This window comes from Erinaceus europaeus, chromosome 11 (assembly GCF_950295315.1).
Source record: "Erinaceus europaeus chromosome 11, mEriEur2.1, whole genome shotgun sequence".
Taxonomy (NCBI): Eukaryota; Metazoa; Chordata; class Mammalia; order Eulipotyphla; family Erinaceidae; genus Erinaceus; species Erinaceus europaeus.
The window spans coordinates 119293941-119313882 of record NC_080172.1 but is presented as its reverse complement, the minus strand read 5'-3'; the positions used below and the strand labels follow the sequence as shown (position 1 = coordinate 119313882).

The 19942-nt window shown below is 56.1% G+C and overlaps 3 protein-coding genes across 3 annotated transcripts in view; 2 read left to right on the top strand and 1 right to left on the bottom strand.

Moving 5' to 3' along the window:
* Positions 1–19942, top strand: part of DDOST (dolichyl-diphosphooligosaccharide--protein glycosyltransferase non-catalytic subunit) — a 321069-nt gene that overhangs the window by 30267 nt on the left and 270860 nt on the right. The window lies entirely within an intron of this gene.
* Positions 1–19942, top strand: part of MUL1 (mitochondrial E3 ubiquitin protein ligase 1) — a 190846-nt gene that overhangs the window by 107614 nt on the left and 63290 nt on the right. The gene's annotated exons all lie outside the window — the stretch shown is intronic.
* Positions 183–18406, bottom strand: CDA (cytidine deaminase). Its single transcript, XM_060202335.1, has 4 exons — positions 18171–18406; positions 12720–12831; positions 6220–6277; positions 183–383 (listed from the first exon to the last, which is right to left on the bottom strand). The coding sequence occupies exons 1-4, from the start codon at positions 18322–18324 to the stop codon at positions 270–272; spliced, it is 438 nt and encodes a 145-aa protein (XP_060058318.1). The 5' UTR covers positions 18325–18406; the 3' UTR covers positions 183–269.

Here is a 19942-nt window from a genome sequence, read left to right as displayed (position 1 = left end):
CTGCGTGAGCACACCGCAGACGCGTCCGTTCTGCCAGCGCTGCAGGGCCGGGCCCCACGGGCAGGTGTCCCCACAGGCAGGTGTCCCCACGGGCAGGTGTCTCCACGGGCAGGTGTCCGCACGGGCAGGTGTCCCCACGGACAGGTGTCCCCACGGGCAGGTGTCCCCAAGGGCAGGTGTCTCCACGGGCAGGTGTCTCCACGGGCAGGTGTCCTCACGGGCACGCATGGGAACCCGCCCTCCCGGGTGCCGGCGCTCCCTGCCCGCCCCTAGACCTTCTGCAGGTCGTCGGGCCCAAAGGAGACGGGCAGCAGCTCCTGGACGGTCCTGGCCACGTACGTGCCGTCCGCCTTGGTCATGTAGACGGCCCAGTTGGTGCCGAACTGCGAAAGAGCGAAGCCCGAGTGAGGGAGGGAGGGAGGGAGGCAGCATGGCCGGGGCTGAGAGCTGGGAGCTCCAGTCAGCCTCAGCAGACGCTCTCCCTACCTCTGCCCTACACTACGGGGTTGCCACTCCTGCCGGGTGAGCCCAGGCGAGGGGCGGTCATCCTTGGAGCCCCGCGTCTTCATCTGTGAGGAGGTTTCAGAGAGAGGACGCGACAGGAGGCAGGAAGACAGGGGCAGCTGAGTAGACTGGCATAACGGGCAGGGTCCATGGACTCCCCCGGCCGTGGGTCGTGAGAGCCGGGTGATGGCGACGGTGCCACGGTGCCATCCCTGTGGTTGGCACTCGGGTCACTGGGGTCATTATTTTAAAAACTGTGTGATTTTTAATTTTATGAGGTACTGGATGGAAATAGAAACGGAGAGCAAAGGGGGTTGGCAGAGAGGAAGAGAGAGGGGACAGCCAGTGGCACGCCTGGCTAAGCGCCCACGTCACAGGGCACAAGGACCCGGGTTCAAGCCCCCGGTGCTCACCTCCAGGCAGGAAGCTTCGCGGGTGGTGGAGCAGGGCTGCAGGTGTGTCTGTCTGTCTGTCTCTCTCTCTCTCTCTCCCCCCCTTCCTCTCAATTTCTGGCTGTCTCTATTAAATAAATAAAGATAATAAAAAAACCTTTAAAAAAGATTTAAAAAAGAAAGAAAAGATATTCAAGGGGCCGGATAGTGACACACCTAGTTAAATGCACACATCACAGGCTGCAAGAACCCGGGTTCGAGACCCCGGTCCCCACCTGCAGGGGGAAAGCTTCACGAGTGGTGAAGCAGGGCTGCAGGTGTCTCTGCCTCTCTCCCTCTCTGTCTCCCCCTCCCCTCTCACTTTCTCTCTGTCTCTATCCAATAATAAAGATAAAAATAGATATATTTTTTAAGATTTTATTTATTAATTAGAAAGATAGGAAGAGAGAGAAAGAACCAGACGTCACTCTGGCACATGTGCTGCTGGGGATCGAACTTGGGACCTCATGCTTGAGAGTCCAAAGCTTTACCACTGCGCCACCTCCCGGACCACAATTAAAAATTATTTTTTGAAGGGGAGACAGACACTGTAGCCCTGCTTCACCACTTGTGAAATGTCTCCTCTGCAGGTGGGGCAAAGGTTTGAGCCTGAGTCCTCCAGTGTTGTGGCAGGTACTCAACAAGGTGCAACTACTGGGCCTTTATTTTAGTGTGTGTGAATGTGTGTGAGTGTGTGAGTGTGTGTGAGTATGTGTGAGTGTGTGAGAGTGTGTGTGAGTGTGAGTGTGTGTGAGTGTGTGTGTGAGTGTGTGTGAGTATGTGTGAGTGTGTGTGTGAGTGTGTGAGAGTGTGAGTGTGTGTGTGAGTGTGTGTGAGTGTGTGTGTGAGTGTGTGTGTGAGTGTGTATGTGAGTGTGTGTGAGTGTGTGTGTGTGAGTGTGTGTGTGAGTGTGTGTGAGTATGTGTGAGTGTGTGAGTATGTGTGAGTGTGTGTGAGTGTGTGTGAGTATGTGTGAGTGTGTGTGTGAGTGTGAGTGTGTGTGAGTGTGTGTGTGTGAGTGTGTGTGTGTGTGTGAGTGTGTGTGAGTGTGTGTGTGTGTGAGTATGTGTGTGTGTGTGAGTGTGTGTGTGAGTGTGAGTGTGTGTGTGTGAGTGTGTGTGAGTGTGAGTGTGTGTGAGTATGTGTGAGTGTGTGTGTGAATGTGAGTGTGTGTGAGTGTGTGTGTGAGTGTGTGTGAGTGTGTGTGAGTGTGTGAGTGTGTGTGAGTATGTGTGAGTGTGTGTGAGTGTGTGAGAGTGTGTGTGAGTGTGAGTGTGTGTGAGTGTGTGAGAGTGTGTGTGTGAGTGTGTGTGTGTGAGTATGTGTGAGTGTGTGTGTGAGTGTGTGAGAGTGTGAGTGTGTGTGTGAGTGTGTGTGAGTGTGAGTGTGTGAGTATGTGTGAGTGTGTGTGTGAGTGTGTGTGAGTGTGTGTGTGAGTGAGTGTGAGTGTGTGTGTGAGTGTGAGTGTGTGTGAGAGTGTGTGAAAGTGTGTGTGAGTGTGTGAGAGTGTGTGTGAGTGTGTGTGAGTGTGTGTGTGAGTATGTGTGTGAGTGTGTGTGAGTGTGTGAGTATGTGTGAGTGTGTGTGTGAGTGTGTGAGTGTGTGTGAGTGTGTGAGTATGTGTGAGTGTGTGTGTGAGTGTGTGTGAGTGTGTATGTGTGAGTGAGTGTGAGTGTGTGTGTGAGTGTGAGTGTGTGTGAGAGTGTGTGAGAGTGTGAGAGTGTGTGTGAGTGTGTGTGAGTGTGTGTGTGAGTGTGTGTTTGAGTGTGTGAGTGTGTGTGTGAGTGAGTGTGTGAGTGAGTGTGTGTGTGAGTGTGTTTGTGTGAGAGTGTGTGTGTGAGTGTGTGTGAGTGTGTGAGTGTGTGTGTGAGTGTGTGTGTGAGTGTGTGAGTGTGTGTGTGAGTGAGTGTGTGTGTGAGTGTGTGTGTGAGTATGTGTGTGTGTGTGTGAGTGTGTGTGTGAGAGTGTGTGTGAGTGTGTGTGAGTGTGTGTGTGAGTGTGTGTGTGTGTGAGTGTGTGTGAATGTGTGTGTGTGTGTGAGTGTGTGTGTGAGTGTGTGAGTTTGTGTGTGTGAGTGTGTGAGTGTGTGTGTGAGTGTGTATGTGAGTGTGTGTGTTTGTGTGTGTATGTGTGTGTGAGTGTGTGTTTGTGTGTGTGAGTGTGTGTGTGAGTGTGTGTGTGTGAGTGTGTGTTTGTGTGTGTGTGTGAGTGTGTGTGTGTGAGTGTGTGTGTTTGTGTGTGTGTGAGTGTGTGTGTTTGTGTGTGTGAGTGTGTGTGAGTGTGTGTGTGAGTGTGTGTGTTTGTGTGTGTGTGAGTGTGTGAGTGTGTGTGTGTGAGTGTGTGTGTTTGTGTGTGTGTGAGTGTGTGTGTGAGTGTGTGTTTGTGTGTGTGTGTGTGAGAGAGTGTGTGTGAGTGTGTGTGTGAGTGTGTGTGTGAGAGTGTGTGTGTGAGTGTGTGTGCATGTGTGCAAGTGTATGTGTATGTGAGTGTGTGAGTGAGTGTGTGTATGAGTGTATGTGTGAGTGTGTGAATGTGTGAGTGAGCGTGTGAGTGTTTGTGAGTATGTGTGTGAGTGTGTGTGTGAGTGTGTGTGTGTATGTGTGAATGTGAGTGAGTGTGAGTGTATGAGTGTATGTGTGAGTGTGTGAATGTGTGAGTGAGTGTGAGTATGTGAATGAGTGAGTGTGTGTGTGTGAGTGTATGTGTGAATGTGAGTGAGTGTGAGTGAGTGTGAGTGTGAGTGTGCGTGGCTGTTCGCCTGAGGCTCTGTTGTCTCAGGTTCCGTCTTTTTCCTTAATATTTATTTATTTATTATTGAATACAGAGGGACATTGACAGGGGAGGGGAGATAGAGACAGAGAGAGACACCTGCAGCCCTGCTCCACCACTCGTGAAGCTTTCCCCCTGCAGGTGGGGGCCAGGGGCTTGAACCCGGGTCCTTGCGCACTATAATGTGTGCACTTAGCCAGGTGTGCCACCACCTGGCCCCCTTTATTTTATTTTTTACCAGAGCCCTGCTCAGCTCTGGCTCACGGTGCTGACAGCTGAGGCTGTGACCTCAGAGCCTCAGGCGTGAGCGTCTCTGCAGAGCCACCGTGCTGCCCCAGTCACTCCTAGTGTCTGGCCGAGAGCCACAGTGGGAGCTGCCCTCTGCCTGGGTCAGCAGGCACGCAAGGATAGGGTAGGGATCCCGGTTCGAGCCCCCGGCTCCCCACCTGCAGGGGAGTCGCTTCACTGGTGGTGAAGCAGGTCTGCAGGTGTCTGTCTTTCTCTTCCCCTCTGTCTTCCCCTCCTCTCTCCATTTCTCACACTCACTCACTCACATACTCACCCATTCATCCACTCACTCACTCACTCACCCACTCACTCACCCACTCACTCACCCACTCACTCACCCACTCACTCACACTCACACATACATTCACTCACATGCATCCACTCACACACTCACTCACCCATTCACACACACACTCACTCACTCACATACTCACACTCACACTCACACACTCATTCATTCACTCACTCACTCACTCACATATTCACCCACTCACACTCACGCACTCACCCACTCACTCACTAACCCACTCACTCACCCACTCACTCACTCACACTCACACATACATTCACTCACATGCATCCACTCACTCACCCATTCACACACACACTCACTCACTCACATACTCACACTCACACTCACACACTCACTCATTCACTCACTCACTCACTCACTCACATATTCACCCACTCACACTCACGCACTCACCCACTCACTCACTCACTACCCACTCACTCACCCATTCACTCACTCACACTCACACATACATTCACTCACATGCATCCACTCACACACTCACTCACCCATTCACACACACACTCACTCACTCACATACACTCACACACTCACTCATTCACTCACTCACTCACATATTCACCCACTCACATTCACACATACTCACCCACCCACTCACACTCACACTCACGCACTCACCCACTCACAGACTCACTCACCCATTCCCTCACATACTCACTCACACACACACTCATTCACTTACACACTCACTCACTCACACACAGTCACACATTCACCCATTCATTCATTCACCCACTCACACTCCCTGTGTTCTCATCTCTTTGGCCTTCTTGCTACTCAACAAATCCACCCAAAACCTTGCCGCCAATCCCACTGGTTCCCACCCTGGGAAATCCTTCTCCAGACGTCTGTGGACCTTATCTTTCTTCACCACCTCTGCTCTCTCCCCACCCAGTGAGAGGCCCATCCAAACCCAGGTGGCCAGAGAGTCGCTAGTTAGGCTCTGTGGGTCATGTGGCCTCTGTCCCCACTGCTCACCTCTGCTCTGGAGGGACCAGGCCACGCAAACGGGCATGAGCGGTCACGACTGTGTTGTAAAACTCTATCTATGTTCGACCTGGGAGGTGGCACGTGGATAAAGGGCTGAGTTCATAAGCATGAGATCCCGAGTTCAATCCCCAGAGTGGTCTTCTGCTTCTCTCTCTCTCTTTCACAAATCAGTCAGTCATTTATTTATTTATTTGGATAGAGACAGAAGTGGAGAGGGGAGTTGGGAGATAGAGAGGGAGAGAGACAGAGAGATGCCTGCAGCCCTGCTTTACTACTGGTGAAGCCTTCCCCCTGCAGCTGGGGACCAGGGGCTTGAACCCGCGTCCTTGTGCACTGTAGCACATGCACTCAAACCAGGTGCACCACCACCTGGCCCCAAATAAACAAATCCTTAAAAAGCCTTAATCTCTATATAAAAGCAGTGACAGGCTGGATTTGCTCACAGGTGGCCTCTGGTCTAGCATGTCTGTGTGGTTTGCTTCTTGTTTTTGTCAGCGTGCTGACTGGACTTCAGACTGGCCCGTCTTTTCATCACTGCTTCCCCAGAGCTAGCTCAGTGCCCAGCATGGAGCGCACATTAAGGGCGGGCGGGCGGGCGGGCAGCATCATGGTTCTGCAACGGACTTTCATGCCTGAGGCTTTGAGGCCCCAGGTTCAATCCCCAGAGCCACCAGTGCTCTGGTCTTTTCTCTCTGTGTCTTCCTCTCTGTATCTCTCTCCTCATAAAACAACACAATTAAGTATTTGCTGAGTGAAAGAACAGCGTCCAGTGATCCGTGTAGACTTGAAAAGGCCTTAGAGTCGGCCAGCCAAGCAAACACAGCCCCTGCTGTGTCTCCGGCTGGCAGCTCGGCCTCACACCCCCAGCTGGGCAGAGTGGGGATCACCCGTCCGCATCCAGAGACGAAGGAAAGACCCTCTTACCTCTCTCATGACCTGCCTGCAGGCCCCACATGGCGCGATAAAGTCATCCTGCAGGTCACTGGTGAAGCAGAGAATGGAGGCGGGTTAGTCTCCCTGGAGGCCTCAGAACAGTGGCCAAGGTCCAGACCCTCCCGCCCTGCCCAGGTGAGGCCCAGCCCTGCCGGGCAGTTTCTGAGTCCTAGTCACGCTGAGTGCTGCAGGCCGAGGAGAGGGCACACAGCGGCTCCCTGCACGTCAGGGGCCAGGCCAGCTGAGGACATTGTGCCAGTGCCCTGGATGGATGTGGGACAGTTAAGAAGGATTCCCTCACAAGGACCGGCGCAAGGATCCCGGTTCGAGCCCCCGGCTCCCCACCTGCAGGGGAATCGCTTCCCAGGCGGTGAAGCAGGTCTGCAGGGGTCTGTCTTTCTCTCCTCCTCTCTGTCTTCCCCTCCTCTCTCCTGTCCTATCTAACAACAACGACATCAATAACAACAGCAATAATTACCACAAGAACAATAAAAAAACCAAGGACAACAAAAGGGAAAATAAACAAATATTTAAAAATTTAAAAAAAAAGGGTTCCCTCACGTGTAGGGCGGTACTTAGTCAACAGGTGACAGAGACTAGCAGGTTTATTTCAGCGTCTGTGTCACTGTTGGCTGGCGCTGGCTCCCGGCTCTCAAGGTTTCAGGGCTGTGGTTTCACACCTAAGCGTGCACCGAGCTCAGTGGCTCCGGCCCTCCCTGTGATGACGCTGCAGCTTTTTATGAAGCCCAAGAGACAGTCTGGTTGACCCTCTTCTCCTCCTCCTGCACTCCCCCCTTCTCCTCCTCTTGCAATCAGTTTGCTCTAGTTATCTGTACTGACTTATAAGTGTGCAGCACCCACCACCATAGTTGGTTCCCCCACCCCCAGCAACAGCCACTATGTTCGCACCATGTCCCGGGACAGTTTCCAGCTTGGCGACTTTCTGTCATGAGCACCACCACCAGTCGCTGCCTTTCACCTCCTGCCGTCACAGCACCACCTTTCTGAGCACAGGGGAGTATTCCATGGAGTATCTGTCCCATAACTTGTCTCCCCAGTCATCTGCTGATGGGCTCTAAGCTGAGTCCACTCCTTGGCTGTTGTGAGTAGTGCAGCTGTGAGCACAGGGTGCACGTGTCCCTCCTAAGTAGTGATTTCAAGTCCTTTGGGGACATGCCTAGGTGTGACATGGCTGGCTGACCTGTCACTTCCACCTTTCTGGGCACCAACACACTCAGCCCAGAATGAGTTTGGGAGGCAGGCAGGCAGGGAGGCAGGGAGGGAGGCAGGGAGGCAGGGAGGGAGGCAGGGAGGCAGGGAGGGAGGTAGGTAGGCAGGCAGGGAGGCAGGGAGGGAGGCAGGGAGGGAGGCAGGGAGGCAGGGAGGGAGGCAGGGAGGCAGGGAGGGAGGCAGGGAGGCAGGGAGGGAGGTAGGGAGGCAGGCAGGCAGGGAGGCAGGGAGGGAGGCAGGGAGGCAGGCAGGCAGGGAGGCAGGGAGGCAGGGAGGCAGGGAGGCAGGGAGGCAGGGAGGCAGGCAGGCAGGGAGGCAGGGAGGCAGGCAGGCAGGGAGGCAGGGAGGCAGGGAGACAGGCAGGCAGGCAGGCAGGGAGGCAGGCAGGGAGGCAGGGAGGGAGGCAGGGAGGCAGGCAGGGAGGCAGGGAGGCAGGCAGGGAGGCAGGGAGGCAGGGAGGGAGGCAGGGAGGCAGGGAGGCAGGGAGGCAGGGAGGCAGGGAGGCAGGGAGGCAGGCAGGGAGGCAGGGAGGCAGGGAGGCAGGCAGGGAGGCAGGGAGGCAGGGAGGCAGGGAGGCAGGCAGGCAGGGAGGCAGGCAGGCAGGGAGGCAGGCAGGGAGGCAGGGAGGCAGGCAGGCAGGCAGGCAGGCAGGGAGGCAGGCAGGCAGGGAGGCAGGCAGGCAGGGAGGCAGGCAGGGAGGCAGGGAGGCAGGCAGGCAGGGAGGCAGGGAGGCAGGCAGGGAGGCAGGCAGGCAGGGAGACAGGCAGGCAGGCAGGCAGGGAGTCAGGGAGGCAGGGAAGCAGGCAGGCAGGCAGGGAGGCAGGCAGGCAGGGAGACAGGCAGGCAGGGAGGCAGGGAGGCAGGCAGGCAGGCAGGGAGGCAGGGAAGCAGGCAGGCAGGGAGGCAGGGAGGCAGGGAGGCAGGGAGGCAGGGAGGCAGGCAGGCAGGGAGGCAGGGAGGCAGGCAGGCAGGCAGGCAGGCAGGCAGGCAGGGAGGCAGGGAGGCAGGCAGGGAGGCAGGCAGGGAGGCAGGGAGGCAGGGAGGCAGGGAGGCAGGGAGGCAGGGAGGCAGGGAGGCAGGGAGGCAGGGAGGCAGGGAGGCAGGCAGGCAGGGAGACAGGCAGGCAGGAAGGCAGGGAGGCAGGGAGTCTTATCTACATGGACACCAGAGTGCAGTGACTGAGCTCAGATCACAGAGCTCTAATCAGGATTGAACGCAGCATCTGCTGTTCTGCCCGTGGTAGTTTTGCTGTTTGCAAAGTAATAATGTCAACTTGAAGGCAATGGTTCCAATGACCTATAAGTTGCTGGCTGCCAACTCTGACCTTCAGCATCACATATGCTCCCATGACACACTGGTCCTCTCTCCTCTCTTGCAAATATTAAATATAAAAGGGGAAGGGGAAGCTGGGAGGAGAGTGTCCCACCTGCGATGGTGGTGCCAGAGGTCTCTCTGCCTCCCACTCCCCCACCTCCCCTGCCCTCGTCTCTCCTGTCTTGAGCCGGGGTCTTACAGTCTGCTGCAGTGTGAGCTGACCTGATCACACAAGACCACGCTCAGCAGACTCGACAGGCTGGAAACCTGTGGACTTGGAGGGTGACGGCTGGGGTCCCCGTGGGGCAAGCCTGCCTCCCTGTCCGCAGCAGCACATCCTGGGCTCTGAGCCTCCCCATCTCAGACACCACGAGGGATTAGGCTGCTCTCACCGTCCATGTTATCAGGACGCTGTACTCGGAATCCACACCGTCGGCCTAACAGCCACTAGTGCAGTTGTGAGGGCAGTCGGCCTGGGTGCAGTGCTGGCCGAATGCCCAGAGGAGGGCGCTGGGTGCTGGGGAGACTCTGGGTTGGCGCCACTGGGGCCTCTGCTGCTCATTGTGCCCAGTGGTGCTTAAATGTGGATGATGACCAAGAGAAAACCTCTCATCTGGAGCATTCTAAATAGAGCAAAGCTACACGCCATTACCTCTGTTGACCTTGGCTGCTGCTTCCCCAGAATAATGCCATCATTTTCCCGGAGAGGCTCTGAAATTGAGTGACTACCCCACCCCTGACCAAAAAAAAAAGTGTGATCACATCCTGATCTCTGCTCATCTGCCGGAATGTTCCCAGCCCCACTGCCTCTCCAAGGTGACAGCAAGCTAGAAGAGCTCATCTCATCGTGGGTGCTCTCAGGAGAGGGGCGCTGTCTTCTCCAGAGCTGCCGCTGGCTTCAGACACTCAGGAAAAAGCTCAGAACTTTGGCCACCTTGGGCTCAAGTCGAAAAAAGGATCATACTGAGTGGCTGAGCAAGTTGTGGTCTAGATACACAATGGAATACTACTCAGCTGTAAAAAATGGTGACTTCACCATTTTCAGCCGATCTTGGATGGACCTTGAAAAAAATCATGTTGAGTGAAATAAGTCAGAAACAGAAGGATGAATATGGGATGATCTCACTCTCAGGCCGAAGTTGAAAAACAAGATCAGAAAAGAAAACACAAGTAGAACCTGAAATGGAATTGGCATATTGCCCCCAAGTAAAAGACTCTGGGGTGGGGTGGGTGGAGAGAATACAGGTCCATGAAGGGTGATAAATGACATAGTGGGGGTTGTATTGTTAAATGGGAAACTGGGGAATGTTATGCATGTACAAACTATTGTATTTACTGTTGAATGTAAAACATTAATTCCCCAATAAAGAAATAAATTTAAAAAAAAAGGATCATAGGTCACACAGGTTCCTGTGCTAAATGTGAATGTGCACGGGGCCTTCGGCCAGACTGGCGGGGTAAAGAGTTAATGGCATTCATGTGCCCTCCTCATGTTTGGGAGCTGCTCTCTGCCCTGATCCAGCTTTCTAGACGTAGTCTCAACTCTGACACCACCCCCCAGACAATGCCTTTAGTCATGTCAGCTGTCAGACTCAGGCAAAATTTTCTAAAGTCATGGGCTCATTGGAACACACCTAAGATAGACTTCCTAGCTTCTTCCCACATGAAGACCCCCATCTCATCTACTCTTTGGGTTCCTGTTTGTTAAAAAAAATTGTCCTGCTTTATATCGTACTGCCTTTCAGCCACCAAGTTGCAGATGCTGCCAGGACGCCATCCTGACCTCCCTGGACAGACGCCCTCAACCATGTGTCCTGGAGTCTCCCCTCCCCAGAGCCCTGCCCCACTAGGGACAGACAGACACAGGCTGGGGGTGTGGGTCCACCTGCCAACACCCATGTCCAGCGGAGAAGCAATGACAGAAGCCAGAACTCCCACCTTCTGCTCCCCATAAAGAATCTGGGTCCATGTTCCCAGAGGGATAAAGAACAGGGAAGCTTCCAATGGAGGGGATGGGACAGGGAACTTGGTGGTGGGAGCTGTGTGGAGTTGTACCCCTCTTATCCTTCAATCTTGTTAATCATTATTAAATCACTAATAAGAAATTTTAAAAAAGGAGTCAGGTGGTAGTGCAGCGGGTTAAGTGTACATGGCAAGAAGCGCAAGGACGGGCATAAGGATCCCAGTTCGAGCCCCCAGCTTCCCACTTGCAGGGGAGTCGCTTCACAGGCGGTGAAGCAGGTCTGCAGGTGTCTGTCTTTCTCTCCCCCTCTCTGTCTTCCCTCCTCTCTCCATTTCTCTCTGTCCTATCCAACAACAACGACATCAATAAGAGCAATAATAACTACAACAATAAAAGAACAAGGGCTACAAAAGAGAATTAACTTAAAAAGTAAAAAAAAAAATTTAAAAAGAAGAAGGGATCCTATAAGAGCTCCTTTAGGTTCTTATAAAGAAATGGGCTCATTTCTGTCATCAGCCAGTACAGCGCCCACAAGAGCAATGAACCAATCAGAAATGTAGTGGGATTCCCCATCAGGAAAACCATCTATTTATTTACATGCTTGAGTCTGGGTCCACAGCGGCCAGAGCTCAGAGACTCCCCTGTCCTGAGGGAGGCTGGGTGGGGACTGGGGCTTGTGTGTTGGAGCCTAAGCGTGAGGTGACTGTCATTAGGTTGAGCTACAGTCGGTTCACTTGCTGCCCCTGCACCTGGCGTCTTTGGCAGCCTGGTTCTCAGCACAGCCAGGGAAACTGCCAGGTGAAGGGGGGTGAAGGGGTAGCCTGTCCAGCACGGGACCCCAGAGTCGTGCATGGAGAGCAGGGAAGAATGAGGCTCCTGCCACAGCATGGACTGAGCCGAGCCCAGATCACCCTCTGTCCTGGCTCTGCCACTGGTCCTGGCGCAGTTGCCCTCCCTCTGAGGACCTGGCTGTTTAGTCCTGGCTGCAGAATGGGAGCAGTAGCTAGGGGAGTCCACTCCGGCCTGCCCGGGCTGCCCGGCCGCCTCCTGTGCGCCCTGCGGGGACTCGGCTGTGGTGGTGCCAGGGAGCCGGAAGGCACCCACCCTGCTGCCTCTGAGCCCTCGGCCGCTCACTGGCTCTGTAGGCTCCTGCAGGACAGAGTCTGCTTCTCTCCTTGGATCTGTTTCTCAGGACTGTGGCCGCTCACCGGCTCTGTAGGCTCCTGCAGGACACAGTCTGCTTCTCTCCTTGGATCTGTTTCTCAGGACTGTGGCCTCACGCTTGTGTGATTTCCCTGCACTTGCACTCAGACCGGTGGGGGAGGAAGAGACACCGCAGTCTCTGGTGACATGTCACCCTGTGCTGCTGGCAGTTAAGAATCGCTGGCCAGGCACTTGCCCTGCTCAGTGAACTACCCCTCCTGTTCTTATCATTTATAGATCTATTAATTTGGGGGGGCAGATGGTAGTGCACATGGTTAAGTGCTGATATTACAGTGCACAAGGACGCCGGTTCAAGCCCCTGATCCACACCTGTGTGTGTGTGTGTGTGTTGGGGGGGGGTTTCACGAGTGGTGAACCAGGGTTGCAGGTGTCTCTCTCTCCCTCTGCATCTCCCCCTACCTTTTCAATTTCTCTCTGTCTCTATCCAGTAATAAATAAATAAATAAATAAATAAATAAAAATATTTTAAAAAATAGATCTCTTTATTTGGTCTTCAGAACTTCAGCTCTCTGGGCTGACTGTTTTCAGACGGATGGAGAGACATGAAGCTGGAGAGGAGGAAAGACCCCACAGCACACACAGGCGCCCCAGCTGAGCTCTCTGAGCTGACCCCCTCGTTCCATCCCGTCCTCCACCTCAGCCGCGGAGAGGAAGTGCAGAACAAACTGTCACACGCCCGAGTGGACCGAGAACGGGTGCGCCGCAGATGCCGGCTGAAGGACGAGCCGAGACCACTGTGGCCGGACGGCCACCCACCCACCTGGCGATCGCGATGGCCCTGAAATCCTTGCACCCCTCGGAGACGGCCTTCTGGATGGCGGTGCGCTCTGCACAGATACCCAGCGGGTAGCAGGCATTCTCCACGTTGCATCCTGAGAGGAGAGGAGAAGAGAGGAGGGGAGGGGAGGAGAGGGGAGAGGAGAGGCTTCTGTGGTCATTGCTGTTGCAGGTGTTGAGTAAGAGGCTTGCCTCACTCCAGTGTAGGGAGAGACCTCTTGTTCTGGGGAGAGACCTCTTCCTCTGGGGAGAGACCTCTTGTTCTGGGGGAGAGACCTCTTTCTCTGGGGAGAGACTTCTTGCTCGGGGGTCAGGAGGATGGACCTTGACCTGAGCTACTGTGGAATCCTGCCTGCCCAGCAGACCTCAGACAGGCCGGGAGGGCAGGGGAGAGTCTCTGTCTCCTCAGCAGAGGCCAAGGCCTGGGTGGCGCCTGAGGCTCTGGAAGGTGGACATGTCCATCCAGTGTGGCTCGGGGCAGAAGCCGCGGTGTATGTGTGTGTGGGGGGCGTCCTCATCAAAGAATTGGGTTTGGGTAAGGAGATTTTTTTTTTTTGCTTCTTTGGTTTTTTCACTTGTTTCTAGATCAATTTTATTTATTCTCGTGTTTTTTTAATAGAGATAGAGAAATTGAGAGGCAAGGGGGAGGCAGAGAGAGAGAGACAGAGACACCTGCAGCCTGGCTTCACCACGTAGGTGAGCTCATGGCCAGGTGTGCCGCCCTGGCCCCAGACAGGTGTGGGTGGGGCCCTGCTCTGGGCTTTGTCACTGGATCGGTCCCCTGACCGCAAGGCCCCACAAGGGCTGCTGCCCACCCCCTACTCCATGGACTTGATGTCACCTTGCCTCCAGGCCTGCTGGCCGGGCCACTGCTCCTCAGGTGAGACCCAGTAGGTCTCTTCCACAGGGCCTGTGCACCACCTGATCCCCTGGCTGGGAGACAGCCGCCCTGTAGCGTTTACACCTTGCCATGTTCAGGGTCCCGAGTTCAAGCCCTGGGACCACACGGGAGCATCCTGGGTGGTGCTCCACAGGGGATGAAGCAATGCTGTCCTCTCTCTCTCTCTCCTTCTCTCTCTCTCTGAAATAGAGACTGAAAATAAAAATCAGGCCACTGAGGCCACTTGGCGGTGGTGGTACACAGGTGTGAGTCCTACATTCCTTGGCTCTGAATCTAAGAAAGACGAAAGCGGGAGAAGGCGGTCCATGGCCAGGAACGTGGCTTTCCCCCTGCAGGTGGGGCCAGGGGCTTTGCCAGGGGTGAGGCAGTGGTGCAGGTGTCTCTCTGTCTCTCTCCCTTTCCTCTCGATTTCTGGCTATGCCTATCCAATAATAGATAAATACCATAATAAGAAAATTAAATAAAATCTTTTTTAAAACACTGAATTCGCAAGGATGAGGTTTCAAGTTTTAAAAAAATATTTATTTATTACTGGATAGAGTCAGAAGAGATAGATATAGAGAGATAGAGATAGAGATAGAGAGAGAGAGAGAGAGAGAGAGATACCTGCAGCCCTGCTTCAACACTTGTGAAACTTTCCCCCTGAAGGTGGGGACCAGGGGCTTGAACCTGGGTCCTTGCACACTGAAATGTGAGCGTTTAACCAGGTCCTTGCACCATCGCCTGGCCCCAATAAATAAAATCTAAGCGCACGTGACGCAAAGCTCAAGGACCAGTGTTAGGATTTTGGTTTGAGCCCCCGGCTCCCCACCTGCAGGGGAGTCGCTTCACAGGCGGTGAAGCAGGTCTGCAGGTGTCTGTCTTTCTCTCCCCGTCTCTGTCTTCCCCTCCTCTCTCCATTTCTCTCTGTCCTATCCAACAATAACGATATCAGTAACAACAATAATAACTACAACAACGCGGGCAACAAAAGGGAAAATAAATAAATGTTTAAAAAAAAGAAAGGAAAGAAGGAAAGAAGGAAGGAAGACAGAAAGGGACCTTCTGTGTTGAGCTGGCTTTCAGGGTGGAGACCCCAGGGGCTCATCCTCTGTGCGGAGCCCGGGGTCTGAGTCACCGCCGGCAGACCCGGCCACGGCAAGCCCATGGAGCCTGCGGCCACTTGCCCTCTCTGCGTGCTGATGGTGCTTCTCTCTGCCTCCCCCCCAGGTGTCTTCTGGCCGGTCCGGGTCCCTTCCTCTCCTGGTCCTGCTTCCTGCTTCTCTCTGCCCCCCCCCCCCAGGTGTCTTCTGGCCGGTCCGGGTCCCTTCCTCTCCTAGTCCTGCTTCCTGCTTCTCTCTGCCCACCCCCCCCCCCCAGGTGTCTTCTGGCTGGTCCGGGTCCCTTCCTCTCCTAGTCCTGCTTCATTTCTCTCCTCCCTCTCAGCAGGCAGATGGCTGACTTCTGGGAGGTGCTGCCTGTGTCCAGTGTGACCACTTGGGGCTGAGCTTGGTCTGCGCAGCACCTCTCCTCTCTGTGGATTAAGAGCTCCACAGTGGCCGGACAAGTCGCCCTTGTCTGTGTGGCTCTGGTGCTGCTGGTGCTCACGGCGGAAAGTGTCTGACTCATGTCTGGGACCTTGTCTCCTGCACGTCACATGTGGTGGCAGGACGGCACAACAGTGCCTCTTATCAAAACGTTCTCTTTAAATTGCCACTGGGGCTGTTACTTGGATTTGGTGCCTGCAGGATGAATCTACCACTCTTGGTGGCTTCTTGTTTTAAGAGACAGAGAGAGATTGAAGTGAGGGTAGAGAGGAAAAGGGACATGGGGAGGGGGAAGGGGGAGGACGGAGGAGGAGGGGGAGGAGTGAGGAGGGGGGAGAGAGGCCCCCGGGGAGAGAGACTAGCAGCACTGCCTCATCAGTCATGGGGAGCAGGGATTTGAACCCGGGTCCTTGCTCAGGGGACCGTGTGAGCTACAGGTGTGTCCCACCTGGGCCCCTCCACACCTCACCACTGTGCCCGCCCACCTGACTTGGAGTCCTGGGGCGGCATCCCCTTCCTTCTCTCTCCCTCCCTCCTGGTTTCCTCCCAGCCTCCTTCCTCCCCTGGGGCAGGGCTGGGGCCTGGCAGGCGGGCAGGGGTGTCCCTGGAGCTGCAAGTCCTGCTGGGACCTGGCTGCAGAGAGTAGCCCCCAGCCAGAGCCGAGGTGAAGGCCTTTGACCTTGGGCCTTTAACGCCTTCTTTGCCTCACTCCTTTTTCTGCACCCGGAGCTCTGACAGCACTCTGGCATGGTGGGTAATGTCAATCACATCCCTTTTCTGCTCAGAGCTGCTTAAGACCCAAGTGGATGGGATGGACCAGAGGAGAAGTGGGTCCCAAGAGACTCTGGGCTCAGCCCTGGGGGCTGGGAGGCTAAGTGGTTCCTGTCAACCCAGGGCAAAACTCACACGTCACCTTCCTGTTCATGAAATACCTAGTGCAAGAGGAATTCTGGGCAGGACTCATCCTCTGCCCTCCTGTTGGGGCTGGGCTGGGCGCAGGGCTGGGCGCAGGGCTGGGGAGGCTGGGTGCAGGGCTGGGCGCAGGGCTGGGGAGACTGGGTGCAGGGCTGGGCGCAGGGCTGGGGAGGCTGAGTGCAGGGCTGGGCGCAGGGCTGGGGAGGCTGGGTGCAGGGCTGGGCGCAGGGCTGGGGAGACTGGGTGCAGGGCTGGGCGCAGGGCTGGGGAGGCTGGGTGCAGGGCTAGGTGCAGGGCTGGGGAGACTGGGTGCAGGACTGGGCGCAGGGCTGGGGAGGCTGGGTGCAGGGCTGGGCGCAGGGCTGGGGAGACTGGGTGCAGGACTGGGTGCAGGGCTGGGGAGACTGGGTGCAGGACTGGGTGCAGGGCTGGGCGCAGGGCTGGGGAGGCTGGGTGCAGGGCTGGGCGCAGGGCTGGGGAGACTGGGTGCAGGACTGGGTGCAGGGCTGGGTGCAGGGCTGGGTGCAGGGCTGGGCTCAGGGCTGGGCACAGGGCTGGGGAGGCTGGGTGCCTCGCTGGGTGCAGGACTGGGTGCAGGGCTGGGCGCAGGGCTGGGGAGGCTGGGTGCAGCTTCCCTGCTCCGCGCCATGCTGCCTCATCCTGGAGGACAACAGTCCTGCCTTTCCAGAGCAGGGCACACAGCTCAGCGGCTGCCCATCCTGGCCCTGCTGGGAGACCTCACTTCATGCCCCCCAACACCAAGATGGGGATGTCCAGTCCTGACCGCCACCTGAGCCCCCTGTGGCCTTCTCTCTGGTTTCTCCCCGGAAACTTAAAATGTTGTGTCTTGTTCATTTTAATGAGAGAGCTCCTCATGAGTGATTACCCAGCCAGGCCAGAACTTTTCTGGGCGACTTCTATTTATTATATGATGCACTTCAGTATTTCCTTTTTTAGTTTTTGTGTTCTTGTTACTAGCATTATCACTGGGGCTAGAAAGATACACGGTCCCAGAGCCCTGCTCAGCTCAGGCTAGCGGCGGTGCTGGCTGTTAAACCTGGGCCCTGAAATCAGGCAGGAGCCTCCTTTGCAGAAACTTTTTGCTGTCTCCCCAGCCTCCAACCCCCTTTTTAAGCAGATGGAGCCTGGAGGTGGTGACACGGCCTCAAGGTGCCAGGCCCTGACTTAGATCCCCACTCCATGCTGGTGTGAGCTCTGGCACTTTTCACTTCCTCCTCTCTCTCTCTCTTGCAATAAATGAACTAAATTGTAAGGAAGGAAGGAAGGAAGGAAGGAAGGGTAGAAGGAAGGGGTAGACGGTGGCACACTCAGGGCACAGACTACTACCTTCCCTGGCCCCACCTGCCAGTCAGCTGCCCGGACTGCAGTAGCCGGTCCAAGGTGCGAGGGTCAAGTAGCCAGAGTGAGGACCATGCGGCAGGGCTGCCGCTCACTGCCCGTCTCATGCCGGTGCCCAGCCTGTTGGTGCTAAACCTGATGAGACAGCCTCAAAGTGAAATGTCTTTATTTGGAACTCAGAAACTCTGGGTTGGATCACATCATTTTCTCAATAAATTCTGAAGCAAGGAAAGAAAGAGAGAAGGAGAGGAGAGGGGAGGGGAGGGGAGGAGAGAGAGAGATGGAGTAGGTGAAGGGAGCCGGCAAGAGGGCCCACCACCTGGACAGGGCACCTGCTTTGTGCCGGCTGTCAGCCCGGCCCCCACTGCACTGGGGGAAGCTCCAGTGTCTTGCCCGCTCTTTCTCTGTCTGTCTGTCTGTCTGTCTGTCGGTGTCCATCTGAAGGACAGCAGGCTAGGAGCCAAGAAAGAAACAGCAGATACAGGTGAGGACTGACTGCCACCTGTAGCCACCATGCAGGGTGCCAGGCACTGGGTCCCTCCTGGCTCATAGGCTGCAGGTGCTCTGGGCTGGGATGCCCCTTTTCAGCTTTCTTCCCCACTTGGCCCCTTCCTCCTGGCTGCCCTCCAGGAGGGCCAGTCTGGGGAGAGGCCAGGGTGGTGGCATGGCGGCAGGCTGGGGGTCCCAGGAGCTGGGCCGCTCTCCTGCTCTGGCCCTTGGTCCAGACCCTTACCTGAGAAGATCCTCCCGTCCTGGGTGAGGAGGGCGGCGCCCACCGGGAAGCGGCTATAGGGGCAGTAGGCGGCCTTCTTGGCCTCTTGGCAGCAAAGCAGCAGCCTCTGGACCAGACTGGGCTCCAGGGAGCTGGCGGCACAGGCCTGGGCCATGTCGGTCCCCTGGGGTGTGGGCAGCAGTGGCCAGCGGGCAGCGGGCCGGACCGGCCGCTGCAGCAGCTCCTCCCCCAGGAAGGGGGTGGCCGCACAGGTGCCGCTGGGTGGAGCCTCAAAGGGAGGGAGGCAGCTCCTGTCCCCCAGCTTGGGGCAGGGGGTGTGGTGTGTCCCGCCCTCCCAAGTGGCCCTGTGTGGAAGGGTGTGGCTGAACTACTGTCCTCTGAGGCCATTCTTCACATGGTCGGGGATGGGGTGCCACTGTGGACACCACTCCTCAGGGAAATGTCCCCTGGGTGGGTCAACATAAAGTTCCGAAAGTCCAAGCTCCAAGGGCTGAAACTCTTCAGCTAACCCAAGGACCTTTTTTCTCCTTATCTGTGAAAGGGACGAGGCTGAAAGGGCAGGGCTGGGGCAGTCACTCTGCTCACCTGAGGGCAGAGCCCTGAGACGAGGGGCTCTTTATTTTGACCTCCTTGCTGTCCGACTCCTTGTCTCAGCCCAGACCTGACAAGTCCCTCCACTGCAGGGAACCTCCACGGTCAGTCAGCTGGGGCTCTCCCCGTCTCCTCTGGTGCCACCGGAGGGCAGGCATTGGGTTGGTGGTGAGAGAAACGGGCTCGCTGGCTCCGCTGATGCCCACAAGCACCCCGACCGGCAGGACGGTCGACTTCTGCATTCCTGGTTCTCCAGAGCCCTGCTCAGCGCCGGCTTAGCTGGTGCTGGGGACTGAACTTGGGACCTGAGAGCCTCATGCAGGAGAGTTTGTCTGCAGAGCCACTGTGCTGTGTCCCGGCCCTGGCTGAGCCTCTGTCTCTGCAGTGTGGGCAGTGGTCATCTCTGTGCTACTTGCTGCGAGCTCAGAACACAGCGTTTAGTCAGCAGACCTAGTCTGCGTGCTGGTTCTGCGTCTTGTTGAAGCCACGTCCTCCCCTCTTCTCTCTTTTTTTCTTTATTGGGGAATTAATGTTTTACATTAAACGGTAAATACGATAGTTTGTACATGCACAACATTTCCCAGTTTTCCACACAACAATACAACCCCCACTAGGTCCTCTGCCATCCTTCTCAGACCCCCTCTTCTCTCTTCATTAATTTAGTTTTTGGCCGCTGCAGCTTCACAGGTGGGGTAGTGCATGCCCTCTGCTCCCGGTGACGGTCTGTGAAGCTTCTGCTGTGCTCGGTGCTCCATGCAGGGTCGGGGGCTGGAGCCCAGGTCCTCGTGCTGGTGAAGCTGAAGCTACCCGCCAGGCTGTCTCAAGGTCTGCGCATCACCTCCCTGCAGCCTCTGACAGTGTCTCCCAGAGTGGCCCAGAGCCCTGAATGGGGGTGTTTGCAGAGCGCCTGGTCAGGGAGCCCTCTGACGCCAGGACGTCACCACCCTCTGTGACTCTGTGACTCTGGGATTTGGCCAAGGTCACACAGGGAGTGCCCAGGACCATCCAGCTGCCCCCAGAGTCCTGGCAAGCAGACTGAACCAGTACCTTCTCTGAAGGTCTCAACGGGGCAGTGGCTACAGAGAGGAGACGGAGGGGAGAGGAACGGAGCCACCTCCCCAGCTCTGTCCTGTGGCCTGGCCGCGGAGTCCTGGGCCCGGGGCTGTCAGCCAAGTACCAAT